Here is a 13,952-nt window from a genome sequence, read left to right as displayed (position 1 = left end):
CTTTATGAGCTGACATGTCATCTTACATAAGTCATCAGTAACTTACATGTCCAGCATGTGGCAGAAGGCAGCCACCTCCTCATCTCGCTCCTCGGACACCTGGAAGAGCTCGTATCCAAAGCCGTTCTGCCGAGAGCCCAAGGACACCTGGACACCAAGAGGAGGAAGTCAGGTGCTGACAGATATATAATACATACTCTCAAATAATGTAGTATCAACACAGCATTTCCATTCGAGAATAGTGGAATAAACAGAGGTGAAAGAGTGATCCAGTTCATATAATTTCTTCAAAGTCTTCATGGGTACAGTTAGGAGGAATAACATCTGACCAAATTGCTCAAAGGAAAATCTGTGTAAGACCTTCGCATGCTTTCTTTAAGCTTCTACTTGAATTACAATTCACAGTTAATCATCAATCATGCACAGCAATTAATTCCAGGAGTGTTTACCGGGTCTGCGGACACCCTGCGATTCGTCCTGCCGGGCTTGGGTGCGGGCATGTAGGTGCGCGGTGGCACCTGAGGGGGCAGCGTCTTGCTCCGCGCCACCGGTTTCCCCGCCTGCTCCCCTAAACCCCTCCTCCCCCGGGGGCTCGTCCAATCACCATTCAGCTTGCTCAGAGAGTCATTGAGGTGGTCGTAGTTGAAGGTGTCAGTGGACAGCAGCTTGGGCTGGTCCACGTCTGGGGTGAACAGGTTGATGTCCCTGGGGGTGGGAGGCGGGCGTCTGGGGGGGTCCGGTAGGGGTGGCAGGGGGTTGCGAGGCGGCAGGGCAGGTGGGGGCTCGTCTGGGGGAGGAAGGCCATCTATATGGCTCTTACTCCGGGGCCTGGAGTCCAGGATGTACAGTGGCTCCTTGCTGGACACCGGAGGCTGCTGGGAGTAGCTGCTGCCAGGCTGCCCATTACTGCTCTGCTGATCCGACTCCCACCCTCCTCCTCCTCCGGTCTGAAGACTGGAGCTCCCAGGGGGGCTGGGGATGGGCCTCGGAGGTGGGATGGGCAGCTCCCTTTGGGGCGGCGGAGGAGGCTTGCTGCTCCCCTCATCCCCATCGGACAGGCTCTTGGTGACGGGGCTCTTGTCCTGCCGCAGGCGAGACAGGGCGTCATACTCCATCTGCAGGGCCTCGGCCAGGACCAGCTCCCGCGGGCTCAGGCCCAGGGACTCCAGGCAGCCCCCCCAGCGCTGCTCCCCGTCGCCGCTCTGCTGCATCTGGGCGGCTGACATTCCCCTCCCTCCCTCACCTCACGCCACGCTGGGTAAGGAAGGTGGAAGAGGAGGAGGAGGTGGAGCAGCGATGGTGATGGTGATGATGGTTATGGAGGTGATGGTGGGCGACTCTGTCTGGATCACCAGCGCCAAAGTCTCTCACTCACGGCGTCCACACAAGACTCATCTGGATGCAGCTGTGGAAAACAGTAGAGATGAATTAAGACTCTGAACGTCTGGAACACCAGGGCAGAACTCTTTCTTTCAGGCTAGGCAGACAACGCAACTCACATTCATCTTGTCTGGCTGCACGCTAAGATTCTCACCACTCTCCAATATTCTTGCTGTCGCTCTGCTTGTACTTCAAAGCCTACAGCGCAGAGAGGAAACCTGTTTCTGCCAAATGAAACTACTTTATCAATCGTGAGCAATAGACGACACAGAGATAACGGAGACCGCCACCACCACGATGGTCAGTCAGCGCGATCTTCAAAAGGGAGCTTCTCATCTGGAAGTGGTTGCTTCTTTTGCCTGGCTCAGCGTGATGCTAACACAGACTGATGACAAGCACACTCAGCTGTCTAGGGGAGGACCGCATGTGCTGCCTCGTCGGTTTTTTTTTTCACAGCGGAAGTGTCACATGACCTGTTGTCAGGAGACAGAAAGTGGGGGTAGAGGTGAGGGTGGATGGGGAGGGGAGGAGAGGGGAGGGAGGAGGATGGGCAGAAACATCTGGTTCAGCAGCCAACAGACGTGCCCTGAAGTCAGCCAAAGCTGGGCCGTATCAACCCAGACTAAACTTGAAACTTGGAGCTTTGACCCGGAGTCTAAACACGGTGCCGGTTCTGGGCTTCTGAGACTGGACCAGACCTTGGAAAAAAATCAGGAGTAACGTGTGGCAGGCCAGCATCGGCTACGCATCAATACATTCCACCGTCAGCGGGTTCACCAGCTTACGGTACGGTACCTCCCCGCAAGGCCATCAGTCATCAGTCATGTGACCCGGGCAGGCAGGCCTTGTCTGCTCAGCTCAGGTTACGGCTGCACTCTCTCCCTGGGGTCAAACTCTGTCGCCTTCAAGTGCAAGTGCTACCCTTCACCCCCCTTCAGGTCAGACATAAGGCCTAACTCTCACACGGCTTCAATGTCAAACCCTCACCTCATGTGGTGGCGGGGGGCGGTCCCCCTTAGCCCTCTGTGTGCTGAGAGAGCAAGATCAAACAGCTCACCTCATCCGTTTGAGGTCAAATCTAATGTGACTTAACAGCTGCCAAAAACCCATCAACAGGGCAAGTCGGAAGAAGATGGCTGGCTTGGCTTTTGCTGTAGCTATGACTGTGGTGTAGTTTGACTTCCTGATGCAGTGCAAACTGGTTTATGGGGGCAGGGTGTCATATTCAATACATCTCCTTCTCCACTGCAGGAACTGGCCCTATAGAGCCCACTTCCGAGCTATGCTTGGGGGTAGAAAGAAAAAAAGTACCTGGCAGCTGGCATGGAAATGACTAAGTGGTGCTGCACTTATAGTTTGATGTTTGCGCAGCAGAGCAGAGAACGCAGAGTGGGAAAACAAACAGCGTCGCACATTAAAATTAGCAGACTGCATTACGGCTCACACAATTAATGTGGTTATCTGCCATTGACCGAGCACAAGCGACGCTAGCTAGAGCGGATAGATGGGCTTTAATTAATCAAAGTGTTGTTGGCGGTGCATTGATTAAACAAGTCATTACGTCTGCTATTAAGCCATTTCATAGAACCTTGGCAACCGTACAGGAGAAAAACAGACTGTTATTTTCACACTGGGAGAATGATTTTTACAGTTCACCCTTGATGCAATCTCTAGTGAAATTTGTCTTGACTTTGTCCAGCTTAGAAGAAGTGACATCCAGTGTTTCCCATACATTGAGGAAACTATGGCGGCCCGCCATAGTTTAAATTTGGCCGCCATAGTTTACGAAAATGTAAAAAAAAAAAAAAAAAATTTTTACTTTTTTTTATTTTTTATTTTTTTAACGATATCCGTTTTTGTTAAAAACGATTTGAATTACGATTTTGAATTTCCTTCGCATTTTCCTCCTGGAGTAAATACATCCTATAGACTCTGTATTGGTTAGATAGTCCCACGGTAACACAGAATGAGGGGAAAGCATTAGGAAGTGACCGTAAGGGTATTACAGTTGATTCATGTGTGCACACGTGTAACATCGGGTGAGTAACAGAACATGTGCGCAACGATGCGTTATGACACGCCGATATGCGAGGATCTTCGTCCAAATCGCTAGTCGCATGCATCATCGCTAACTGCGTTTACATCGCGTGCCGCGTGTAAGGGAAATGTTAGTTGTTGACATGTATGGAATTCTTGCTATGCTGTTTCTTGCTTCAGTTGTGGACAAAACGATTGGCCAAACTCACAATAGAAAGCCTTTGCTGTGCTACTGTCCCAGAGAGCTGAAAAAAAAAAACCTTCATAGAAGAAGTCACACTTAACAGGGGTGTTAACCAATCCAATGAGTTCTCTCATTGCTCTCTCTCTCTCTCTCTCTCTCTCTCTCTCTCTCTCTCTCTCTCTCTCTCTCTCTCTCTCTCTCTCTCTCTCTCTCTCTCTCTCTCATATAGTAGCCTACTATTTACCCATAACAAAATGGTGAATTTCTGAGCCCTTTTTAATTTGTAGCCTATACCACTGAAGTCTCTGCATACTATGAGTGCTGCATTGCTTTGTAAAGATAGGCTATTCAACACACTTTAAAAACACACTGAAAAGATAGGGCCATAGTAGCCTACTGAAAACATTTTGTTCATAATAATGGTGATTAATAAATGGTGGTCTTAAATTTTCATACTGACATCCTTGAATTTGACTTGGGTTTGGGAGCAATATAAAAAAACCTTCAGAAGGGGACAGTTGGGATGAGTTTACTAACACTCCCTAGGCTTTGTTTTACAGTTGTTGTAATGAGTTTGGTGACAGACCTTCATTGACACAGCAGAGGAGACATCGGGCTGCATATAGAAATGAATGTGTAATGAATGTGAATATAGACATAAATGTGTAATATGTTGTTCAGCCCTTTTAATGGGAGGAATTTTGGAAAAACTGGCCCTGTGACCAGCACCCCTCATGTAGAATGTGTACGCCTACAGATATGTGTGGGGGAAAAGGCATAGCCTACCCTCTAAGACCCTTTTTGTCTATGCGTTAACAATTTCACAGTGCTCTTAAATTCTTATCTCTGCTCCTATTTTGTTTTATTATTGTTTCCCAGACCCCTGCATGAGGGACGAATGAAACTGTGTTGTAAACAGAAATTATTCACTGTACTGCATTTTTTGACAATTGACTATTATACAAGTCATGGGTAAAATCTTATGTAGCCTTATTTCTCAAAATATAAATGGCTGAAATATAGGCCCAGGCCTACAGTTTCTCCATGCGCCAATGTCATACTGTAGTCATTGTTTTGCCGTTTTGCATTTACGCTGCAAGAATACACCACCACCCCCCCCCCCCCCCAAAAAAAAGGCCCGTGTGAGAAGACCACCCCCCCCCCCCCCCAAAAAAAAAAAAAAACATTCCTGGCTGCCTCCATAGTTTCCAAAAATTCTGTGGGAAACACTGGACATCGCTAATACAAGGCCAGGTCTGGTCTATAAATAAGCTTCGACCACAATCGAAGACGAGATGCTAAGAGAGCTCATTAGCCGAGGAAGAAGGAGCATGTAAATGTTTATTCCACCTGGGGAAATGCTCCCCGCTGCTCCAACTTCCTCTAGAGGAACCGCGCCTCGCCATCTCTCCAGTCACACAGTAGCTGCACTGAGAGCACTGTGCTAATGGTTAGGTCGTGTGGGTCACATACCGTAATCGAAAGGGCTCAACTTTGAATCTCGTAAAAGTAGGAAAAATGTGGGGGTTCCCCAGTAGCCTCATCCATGACTAAAGTGCCCTTGAAACCCACACTGCTCAAGAGGCTACAACCAACACCCTGTACCAAAGGACTGCCAGGCATTTTTGCTAACATCATCTGTAATGTCATGTAATGTAATGTAATGTCATGTCATGTGAAGTAAGAACTGTCTAGTGTGCCTCGCCATGTGTCCTCGGTCATAGCTGCACTGCCTCCAGCACACAGCAGATGTCCCTTTGCCCCAGTCTCTGACCGAGTCTATCCAGAGGGGGGAGACCAGCCCCCCTGAGGTCCCCAGATGACATCATCTCTCCTTGGCCTTTCAATCCAGCGCCCTTCCTCCCGTCTGTCAGCAGTTTTTCACATGCCATTTCCACACACGTGCTTCAAATGCCACGATGTAGCCTAATAGAATGTGACTGCAATGGATGGAATTATAACTTAGGGCTTTTTACACAGTTTTGAGATTCTATTTCATTATAGTGATGGGCAGAATGAGATGGACACCTTCATAACATCACAACAATTTAATGGCTTCTAAACTGTATTATTTTAGGGCTAACGTCAATAAAATTGAAGCCGTGCCATCTGATCATCTCATCCGTGCTTATTGCTATGGTGAATTGCATTGGCAGGGTGCAGGTATGAAAAGGCAGGTGGAAACAAAAAAAAGGAGAGACCCACCCATAAAAGCCACACGATACAAGGAGGGCTGAGGAGGAGAGATGTGAGGGTGGGGGAGGGAGAGGAAAGTGCTCTACAACCCCCCCAACCATCTTTTCTCCATCAGGAAATTTATGATCGCAAGCGTGTCTGCGGCCAGGCTGCTTCCCATCCATATGACTGCGCTGGGGCGGGGTGCAGGGACGGCTATAGAGGAGGAGACGGGTGGGATTGGGTGGAGGATGGGATAGGGTCGGGTTGTGTGAAAAAAGTGGTCTGCAGTGCACACTGGGTACATGTGCCTGGGAAATGTTATAACGAAAGACAGGCAACGTTTTGAACATACTATGGGCTGTTCATCAGACGAAAGCAATGAATGCGTTTTTTTGCCAGAGATGAGTATGCCATAGTACAGTCAGAACACAGCCTACCCTAAGTGACAAGGTCAACAGACAAATGTTGCGAACCCTCCAAAAAGGAAACCAGCACCTGACCTACTGACACAGTGGCCAACAAAACATCCATCCAGCATATACAGCCACATGTAAACCGTAGATCAGGGGTCCCCAACCTTTCTGGGTCAGGCTACCAAGGCCTACCTGAGGGCTACTGAGAGCTACCTGAGGGCTACTTTTATTTAAAAATCCTCTACTGATGTCTTGACAACATTCCCAAATCACACTAGATTGAATAATAATTTGTTTACAAGTTATAAGGAAATATTCTTTATTGGCTATGAAGAAATAATCTCTTATTTAAATTAAGAAAAGCATTAACTGTGACAAAAATCTTGTAGTCGTGACTGTTTATTAACATCCTTGGTGGGCACCTCAGAAGCTCCTGGAGGGCTACTTGGCGCCCGCGGGCACCACGTTGGTGACGCCTGCCGTAGACCATAGTGGTGGGGTGGGGGTGGGGGTGGGGGTGGGGCAACTAATGACAGGAGAAGTGGGGTGACTGGCTTCAATAATCTCATTTCCCCACAGATGACAATAAAAGAGGATATTATGCTGAATCAGGTCAAATCAACCCTGCCCCTTTTTAAACATGTGTCAGCAATGCCATGGAAATTAGAGAGTAAAAACACCCGTATCTAGAGTACCGTACACCACACACACACACACACACACAACACCAGCATCAACTCTACTGGCATTGAACAACAGTAACGTACGCCATGTGCCTGAGGCAAACAAAAAAATCAGCATTAGTACGCCCCTGTACAGCAAATCTGGTGCTCGTACTAGAGATGCATGTGCAAAATGCCAGACATGTTGATAAACCTTGTCCAGGGCCCAGACGTCAACAGATGGGACTTGCAAGCGATACTGTGGTGTGGGATTTCTGGACACCCTTCTCTCGGGTTCCCAGGGGGTCTGGTCAGGGTCCCTCCCCTCTACTGGCCTGGGGGAGAGGGAGAGCCTTCTGACAAGGCAGACGACCACAAGTCAAGGACAAGCAAACACAAAAAGAGACAGAGAGAGGCAATATGATGTTACCATCATCACCATCACCAGGGGATAGTGTGTGTGTGTCAGAGACAGAGAGAGAGAGAGAGAGAGAGAGCGAGAGCGAGAGAGAGAGCGAGAGAGAGAGCGAGAGAGAGAGCGATATGGCTTAGGTGGTATATGGATGTGTGTATGCCCATGTATGTAAAGGTTAGACTCAGAATGGTTGTGTATGTGTATGTATAGTGTAGGCTGTATATAGTATAGAAGGTATATGGATGTGTGTATGTCCATAGGTTTAACCCATAAAGGTTAGGCTCAAAAAGGGAGAGACCAGGCCAGGCAGAGAGATGTGCTGTCTGTACCTCGGCAGCTCCACTACCCCCCAGGCCTGGACGGGATGCATCCACAACAACCCCCAGAATCAATCTCATGCTTGGATTTAATCCATCTCATTAGGGGGAGGGTCCCAAATGGGGGGTGGGGGGTGACGTAGTAGAGTGTGGTGTTGGGATGGGAGGTGGTGGTGTAGTGTAGTGTGGTGTTGGAGGGAGGGGGGGGTGTTAGTGTAGGGTGGTGTTGGGATGGCGGGTGGAAGTGTAGTGTGGTGCTGTGTTGGGGTTAGGGAGGGTGGGGGTGTTGGTCTAGGGTAGTGTTGGGATGGGCTGAGGGGAGGGAGGAGACCTGAACAAAGGGGCCGCTAGGGGAGGGGGGCAGGGCAGGGGGAAGGGACGGTAGCGTCACACGAGTCCCTGGTCGACAGAGACATGTTCACACGGCTCTGCCACCAAAAGACAAAAGGGCCGCTGTCATACACACACAAACACACACACACTAGGCATGGAACGGTTTGCGTCGCAAACCGAAACCGTACGGTCTGGATGTCACGGAACGGGGTGGTGCGCAACCGCACGGTGTCCACGGTTTCCAAAAAAAAGAAAGAGAGGGTGACCTCCGGGCGCACGACGCAATTAAAATCCTACTACTTTTACAAGCATAGAACACAAAGACTACGTAGGAAATTGGGTGTGGAAAGACTGATTTCTATCAGCCAACTGAAATGCATAATGTAACAGCATGCACCAGCTGACTACAGTAGGCTACAGTAGCCTGCGCAAGTGCAGGTCGGTCAAAAGCGTCTCCCTCTCCCAGCTCTCTCTCCACGTTAGCGCAAGTGACTGCCCCCAGCCTTTATTCTGACCAATTTAAATTAAATGAACATGAATTTACAAAAAATGACAGATTAGCAGAACAAAGTAGACTATGACTTACGTTACAGTAGCCTAGTGTAGGCTATATCCACGTGGCATTGAATGGGGATCCCGGACGGCAAAATGCGAGATAACTGAACATGTCCATCAGATTCACTGCGCTGTCCTTAACTGTTAGGCCTAATTATATGAGGCCAGTTAAACTCTGATGGAATGAAGGGGACTTTGTGCTGTTGCCTAGTTAACATTGATGTTTAACACTATAACCAAAATAAAACTTGACCGTTTTAACAGGCTCAGCTTCACAGGAGTTTTTTAGACATTCTTGTGCATAGGCCTACAATTCTAAAAAAAAAACGATCTTTTTAAATTATTTGTTACCTTAACTGTCACATTTTAACATAACCTAACCCTATCACTTGTTCACTTAAAATTGAATTTGACTTCTGATTTCACTTCTATGCCTCTCACGGCCGGCAGTTTCATGATAGGAAGCAACTTTCATCCTAAGCGCAAAACTCGCAGAAAGCGGTATCAAAATAAAAGTCCAATTCGTTCTCAGTGTGTCATTAACCAAAATAGTCATACTGCACTGACCTAATGGTCCCATTGCCTACAGGAGTGTAGCTGTTTTATTTTTACACATCAAATGTGTTATAGTAAGTAATATTTGAATATTTGTCAACTTAAAAGTTAGGACTTAGTTCTCCCTTTTTGTGAAATAAATGGAAGCATTTTAAAATCATTGATATCTTTCCTCTTTCAGTAACTTCACCTTGTTACAGGTTAAATGAAGTCAAATTCAACATGCCCATGATAAGCTTACATTTTCATTGTAATTTTTATATTATACATTTCCAGTGCATAATGAATTTTATTTATTTAAAAAAAAAAAAAAAAAAAACAGAACCGTACAAAACCGAAAACCGTGACCTTGAAACCGTGATATGGACCGAATCGTGACTTTTGTGAACCGTACCACCCCTAACACACACACACACACACACACTTACCCCTCCACCCCCCACGTTTGCCATTCTCACACACACACACACACACACACACACACACACACACACACACACACACACACACACACACACACACACACACACACACACACACACACACACACACACACACAGCTAAACACCCAAGAGTGAGGCAGACGCATGCTCCAGCTGATTCCCCTGGGGCTCTGGTCACATGCTCGCTTCAAAATCCCCATTCCACACACACACACACACACACACACACGCGCACACGCACACGCACACACACACACACACACACACACACACACACACACACACACACACACACACACGCACACGCACACACACACACACACACACACACACACACACACACACACAGCTGCTGCCTACTGGATGTGATTCTCCAATTCAGCGTGGGCTCAGGAGCAAACACAGATCCCACCACATGCCAATAGTCACCAGCGCCCTGCGCAGCACAGTCTTCTAGGAGTGGTTCATTCCATGACATTACTACATTACATTACAGTAGGTAGATATTGAGCGTGACCGTTTTCATGCACGATTCACATGCGTGTTGTGTTTTTGGAGACACTTCCATGCTGTTTTTGAAATGAATGAATTCATGAAATGAATTCCATAATGAATGGAAGTTGGAACGGGAGCAAGGCTTTGCTAGCCTGATTATCATCGACTTTCAAATCTCTTCGAGACTTGGTCTGACTAAGAGCATAACAATTAATGTTTCCAAAACGGCATGGTTGACCCGCCTCCCTTGGTTTGCTAATGGTTGTTTGCTTCTAGACAACGTGGGAGGAGTTCCCGATTTTTCGGGAGCTCAGAAACGATATTTGTATTGCTCTTGGCCTGACTAGAAGCAACGCTGAAGGTGTTGCGTCACTAGGAGGGCCCGGCCTGGCAAAGGCTTTGCCATTTCACACTTAAGTTCACATTCATGTATAGTGTGAGTGAGAGGATCCTTCTCAATGCCCGCCTACTGTACATTTACCAAACACTGTTCTAAAGTAACTTGAAAATGAGGGCATAACCGGCAGGAGTTTAGGGAGAGTCAAGCGCAGTTCATCCTTAACAGCGATGACAGGGAGTTAATATCTGTGAGAATTCTTCAGTGTTTCACAATCACTTGACTAAGCAGGAATTTAGGGAGGTTCAGTGTTTCACAACAATCACTTGACTAAGCAAGAAACGTACTCCAAAAAAAGAACAACTCTGTTTAGTGCATCATTCACTCACGACGCGTATTTGCCACATCATGTTTGCTGAGCTCTGTGTACGTGTGTGCGTATGTGCGGGCGGTCAGGTGTGTGCACATGCGTGCGTGCATGTGTGCAATGTGCATGCGTTTGTGCACAAACAGACTCTACTCTACTCTACTCATCTTTTCAGGACTTTCAGCACTGCGTTTAACTGCCATGTCTTGTCCCATGATGTCTGTCATCTCTCATATCCACTGTGCAAACAGCACAGGCCCTTAATGACTTTCTCAGAGCTCTTTTAAAAACCCTTAAGGGATGACAAATCCAAACCAGACAGCCAATCAGAAGCCCGAGGATGACGGCCAGCAAGAGGCACCTGCTCAAGCACTTTGTTGTGTGCGTTCCTTGAGGCGTGGAGGTGATCAGAATCAGTGTGTGTGTGTGTGTGTGTGTATGTGTGTGTGTGTGTGTGTGTGTGTGTGTGTGTGTGTATCTCAGACAAGAGGAGCACGAGAGGGAGTGGCCTCCTGCCATGGACACACACAGACACAGACACAGACACAGACACAGACACACACACACACACACACACACACACACACACACACACACACACACACACACACACACACACACACACACACTAGACACACACACACACACACACACACACACACACACACACACACACACACACACACACACACACACACACACACACACAGATGTTGGCTGGCTGGTAAGGTAGACCTTCCATCAGGGCCTGCCAAGAGTCCAAGTCCACTGTAACATTCGGCAGTATTTTGTGATACACCAGAGGCTGATGAGTAAAACAAAGAGATGTCTTGTATGGCTGCTCAACAAACGTGGAGATATCGGCGCTTAAACACCATACATCTCCAGCAACGTTTCTTTTGTGCTTCATGACTTCAGTAGGCCCTAATGCTTAGTTAATGGCTGAGATAGGCCTACCTGTCTGATGATCTACAGTAGGTATTCATTTGATCATGGCAGGCGATGGCATGGCATCTGCTTATGAAATGCAAAAAAAACCTAACAGGACTGAAGCATGTCTCTCAAATGTTGTGGTGCATTTCGTTCATTCCAGGACACCTCAAGTGGCGACCTTTAACAGAATTCGAAGCGCAACAGCCATGCTGCTGACGACAAACTACAGCCACTTGCACAGCCAGTTTGTCAAGGTTTGGTTTCAATATCAAAACAACACGCACCAAGACACCCCAGGGACCAAAAGAGAAGTTCAGAACTAAAATCCACTTTATGGAACTGATCTGGACATGGTCCAAGACAACAACACAAACTGTATAGCAAGAGTCTGACTTTGACTAGTGTGTCAGTGGCCTCATGAGAAGCCTGGTTCCAGCTTTTCAGTATTCGGTAGCATGGAGGGGTGACAAGACCATGGATGCACTTGACCCATGTTAGGCCATTCTTTTCTACAGTCCATCATACGGTATGAATGGACACAAGCTCTATGAAACCACTGTCAGGAAAACCGGGCTACATGGTATACTATGTCGGGCAAAGCACACCATACATTAGGCTACCGTCTATTGCCATTTCTGATTAAAAGGCTTCATCAATCAGGTTTTCACACAAAGGATACTATTGTCTCCGAACATTTATTTCCCCTAAAAACGTCCTACACATAAAATCCATCCCAAATCCTGGTAATGTCAGCCCTGTCCATCGGCCACCAATTAACAGGCATTGGTGACCATTCTCACTGCCAAACGGAAATGTTTGGTACGCATGAGAATGCACTAGTAACTTACTGTTCCACATACGGACACAGACTTAATAATACCTCCTGAATTACAGCACAATAATAAATACATGTCCCATTAATATGCGACAGGCAACTGCAGCGCCTACCGAACTTGACTCGGCATTATGTTTACACGTCGCCATAACCAGAATGAAATTAAATGTTGTTTTAATGGCTTCTCACCTACTATCTAGTGGAACACATAACCTACTCGTCGGCACGTTTAAAATAGTCATTTGGGTTTATACACTAAGTAAGAACTGCATGCGCAAAAAGCAGCTGCAGTGGTTGAATGTTTGACAACTAACGTTAGCGAATGGGTGACTGCGCCCCGACACCAATGCCCAATGCAATAACTAGCGTACAGAGGTTTTTGAGAAATAAACCCCGTCCAGCAAGGTAGGCTAATATTTCATACCAATGTTAATATCTCGGAGGCGAATCCATTACCTTGTCATCAGGAAAGGGTAGCTTACCTTATCTGAAGTGTTTGGGCCGCTATCATGACATCCGATTTCGCGTTTTGAACGTATTGATTCCCAATTGTTTCTTCGACTCCCGCAATATCAACTCCAATTCTGTAAGGTTTGTAGTAAACAAACTGTCTTAGGGCGCATCCATTTGATACCGATTTGCGTAAACGAGTCCACGTTCTGTTGATTCCGCGGAAACGTGGTGAAACAATGACACACGCTTCTCGCTACTGTTACCCGGTTATTTTGTTGCCGAACTGGCGAGCTACCTTCAGCTTAACAGTCTATCGCTCATCGCCCTCTCCGCGAGCAGAGGGGAGCCACTCAAATGTATGATAAATACGTGAATCCTGAACTCTGGTGGCCGTTTCTTGTAACAACACTCCTGTCCAAGAATCTTGATCTTGCCATAGGATACTGTTCAATTAACAATTGGTGTGCGGGAAAGATCCGTGGTCAGGCTCATTTAACAAGTTTAGAAGCGCCCTCTCTTCATTGCTAGAGCACGTAGCATAGGCTTATGGGTCTACATTGTCATCTGCATATCAAACACCAATGATCCAGGCCTAAGCCACTTGTTGATTTGCGCCTGTGCTGAGAAAACATGTTCAACAACACCGTTTGTTTGGAAACCCCCTTTCTTAAACTGTTATTTGTCTCGCCAGTTGAACCAGACAGACTAGATTAGAATACTCCTAGAATCTCTGGGCGAACCCTGACTTCGCATCCGAATGCCCATCATTTAGGCCTACACATCTAGAACTGCGTCATTCTGGATCTTCCATTCTGACCATGCATCTCACCGCCAAGCCTCATGCAACTCTCTCACAAACACACCCACTTTTTTCATGGGATCCATGCATAATGTGCTATGCTTTGTGAGGAGCAACCGTTAATTCGCAGTTGGGTTTTGGAGACGTGGAGGGCATGGAATGTGCGGTATGCCACACAGAGCATAATTAGCAACGTTTTGGTCCTAAAATGATCAAAGAGCATCTTCAGGGAGGTTTTATGAGAGGGTCACGATTCCCCAA

General features: G+C 47.1%; 1 protein-coding gene across 1 annotated transcript in view; it reads right to left on the bottom strand.

Annotated features, from left to right (window-relative positions):
• The window catches only part of pik3c2b (phosphatidylinositol-4-phosphate 3-kinase, catalytic subunit type 2 beta), a 71,131-nt gene extending 57,926 nt beyond the window's left edge, over positions 1-13,205 (bottom strand). The window contains exons 1-3 of the mRNA XM_063215382.1: positions 12,922-13,205; positions 450-1,405; positions 47-147 (exon numbers count right to left, since the gene is read on the bottom strand). Coding sequence (XP_063071452.1) covers positions 47-147; positions 450-1,226 — 878 coding nt within the window. The 5' untranslated portion in view covers positions 1,227-1,405; positions 12,922-13,205. The remainder of the gene's footprint in view (positions 1-46; positions 148-449; positions 1,406-12,921) is intronic.
• Positions 13,206-13,952: the final 747 nt, after the last annotated feature.

The sequence above is a fragment of the Engraulis encrasicolus genome, chromosome 14, assembly GCF_034702125.1.
Source record: "Engraulis encrasicolus isolate BLACKSEA-1 chromosome 14, IST_EnEncr_1.0, whole genome shotgun sequence".
NCBI classification, from domain to species: Eukaryota; Metazoa; Chordata; class Actinopteri; order Clupeiformes; family Engraulidae; genus Engraulis; species Engraulis encrasicolus.
Note: the sequence above shows the minus strand (reverse complement) of the source record. Positions and strands in the feature narration are given on the sequence as shown.